Below are 2,056 nucleotides of genomic sequence, written 5' to 3' on the forward strand. Positions count from 1 at the left end.
TGGACTATCCTGGCAGAGGGCCACCTAGTAGGCAGTATAAGTTCGAAACTCCCAGGCTCGGCCATTCCTGAGGGACCTGTCCTATGTGTCTTCCTCATTCCACCTCTCCCCTCCCTGCCCTTCCTTCCGCATTCACAGGGGCTGTACAGCTCCCCAGGGCGACTTTCCACACACTACCGGGACTGCAATGAAACAAGTTTGTATGACTTAGAGTAGTTTCCCCTGAACTTTGATGGAAGTGATCAATTCTTCTATTGACTGGTTTCACTTTTTTTTTAACGATTGATGTCGGTGTTTTATGTTTTTTGTTGTGTGTTCTCATCCAGTGGAACCCACATCATGATGGAGTACAATGACCTGAACTTGTGACAGTGTCACTTACTGCACCTGTTGCTGGGACACTGAACAGTGGGGGGAAGAGACACTCTGTGAATTTGGGGGGGTCCCTCTGCAGTTTGTGCTCTCGTCTCACCCATTGGTAAGGAAGGCAAAGATGAAAGTGACCGTTTGTTTTGGGAAGACTTGCATTGTTGTCCCCTGTAAGGATGGGAAGATCAGCGTGAGAGAATTGATTCAACAAGCTGCACAGAGATACATCAAAGCAAAGGAGAAAGTAAGGAATCACATTGTTTATCCTTCTGTAGAGAAATGTTTTGATTCATGTTGCTTTTTGTTTTTGCAATACGTGGGTACATGGCAAAACAGCAGAGGTAGGTCTAGTACAGGGGTCTGCAACCTGCGGCTCCGGAGCCGCATGTGGCTCTTTCATCCGTTTGCTGCGGCTCCCTGTCCAGGGGCGGAACTGCCTCGGGGCCTGAGGCTGTGGGGGGCCCGGGGGGCCCAGTGAGGTCCGAATGAGGAGCGGGGGCGAATGTCGTGGTACGGGTGTAACTGCACACTGTGTGCTGTTTTTTAATTTAATTAGAAAAGTGGATTATAATGGGCAACATTACACTGTAATGTTGCCCATTATAACCTATTTCTCTGATTAAATGATTAGACAGGTCCACTGTTCTATCAAAGTTTGTGACTAAGTTACAATGTGTGACCGGTGACGTGGTCACACATTTCAATGTAATCCCGCCCAGTTTTTTGGCAGTGGAATGTGTGACCTCCAAAAGGTCAAGCATTCCAACGCTTTCTTAGCTGTTCCAGGGCAGATCGGCCTCGCAAATCGTATGTGCAGGAGAACTGATCTGTTTACTGGAACAGCTGTTCGGTCCTGAAATGTCACTTCTATCCGAGTTTGTGAATGGGGTAGAATGTCAGATCGCACTCAGTCGGATAGAAGTGACATTTCAGGACCGAACAGCTGTTCCAGGGCAGATCAGTTCTCCTACACATACGATCTGCGATGCCGATGTGCCATGGAACAGCTGAGAAAGCGTTGAAATGTTTGACCTATTGGTGGTCACACATTCCACTGCCAAAAAACTGGGCGGGATTACATTGAAATGTGTGACCATGTCACCGGTCACACATTGTAACTTAGTCACAAACTTTGATAGAACACCACCATCAATGGTGTACGGCCGGTACCCATGTGAGGGGTCTGGGCAGCCTGGGGGGCCTCTTACATGTGTATCAGCTGTACCAGGGGCGGCATGGCAGAGGTGACAGGGTGGGGGGTAGAGGAGGCCAGGCCCCAGCAGCAGGAGGTACAGGGAAAGGGACCCCGGTGACCAACCCACCTAAGGCCCTGCAGAGCCCACCATAGAGAGTCTCAGATGGGCTGTGCAGGATCTATGGTGGGCTCTGCAGGGTCTTAGGTGAGTCCAGTGCGTTACTAAGCCCACATATACCTATATACATGCTATACATAGCATACAGGTAAAAAACGATATATGCAGTGCTATCTTCATTTTGGATGTCAAAAGGGTTTTATGGCTCCCGGTGTTTTCTTTTCCGTGGGAAACGGGTCCAAATGGCTCTTTGAATGTTTAAGGTTGCTGACCCCTTGTCTAGTAGGACTGCTTGAAAACCTGTTGATACATGTTGGCTCGTTCACACTATCCCACAAGATAAGGCACTGAATTTGGGGTCTGTGTGGGGTCCT

General features: G+C 48.9%; 1 protein-coding gene across 1 annotated transcript in view; it reads left to right on the forward strand.

Annotated features, from left to right (window-relative positions):
* The first annotated feature begins 451 nt into the window (after window positions 1–451).
* LOC108794372 (partitioning defective 3 homolog B-like) overlaps window positions 452–2,056 on the forward strand; it is a 313,176-nt gene continuing 311,571 nt past the window's right edge. The window contains exon 1 of the mRNA XM_018565402.1: window positions 452–613. Coding sequence (XP_018420904.1) covers window positions 494–613 — 120 coding nt within the window. The 5' untranslated portion in view covers window positions 452–493. The remainder of the gene's footprint in view (window positions 614–2,056) is intronic.

Source organism: Nanorana parkeri, unplaced genomic scaffold (genome assembly GCF_000935625.1).
Source record: "Nanorana parkeri isolate BGI_ZX_2015 unplaced genomic scaffold, ASM93562v1 scaffold843, whole genome shotgun sequence".
Lineage (NCBI taxonomy): Eukaryota > Metazoa > Chordata > Amphibia > Anura > Dicroglossidae > Nanorana > Nanorana parkeri.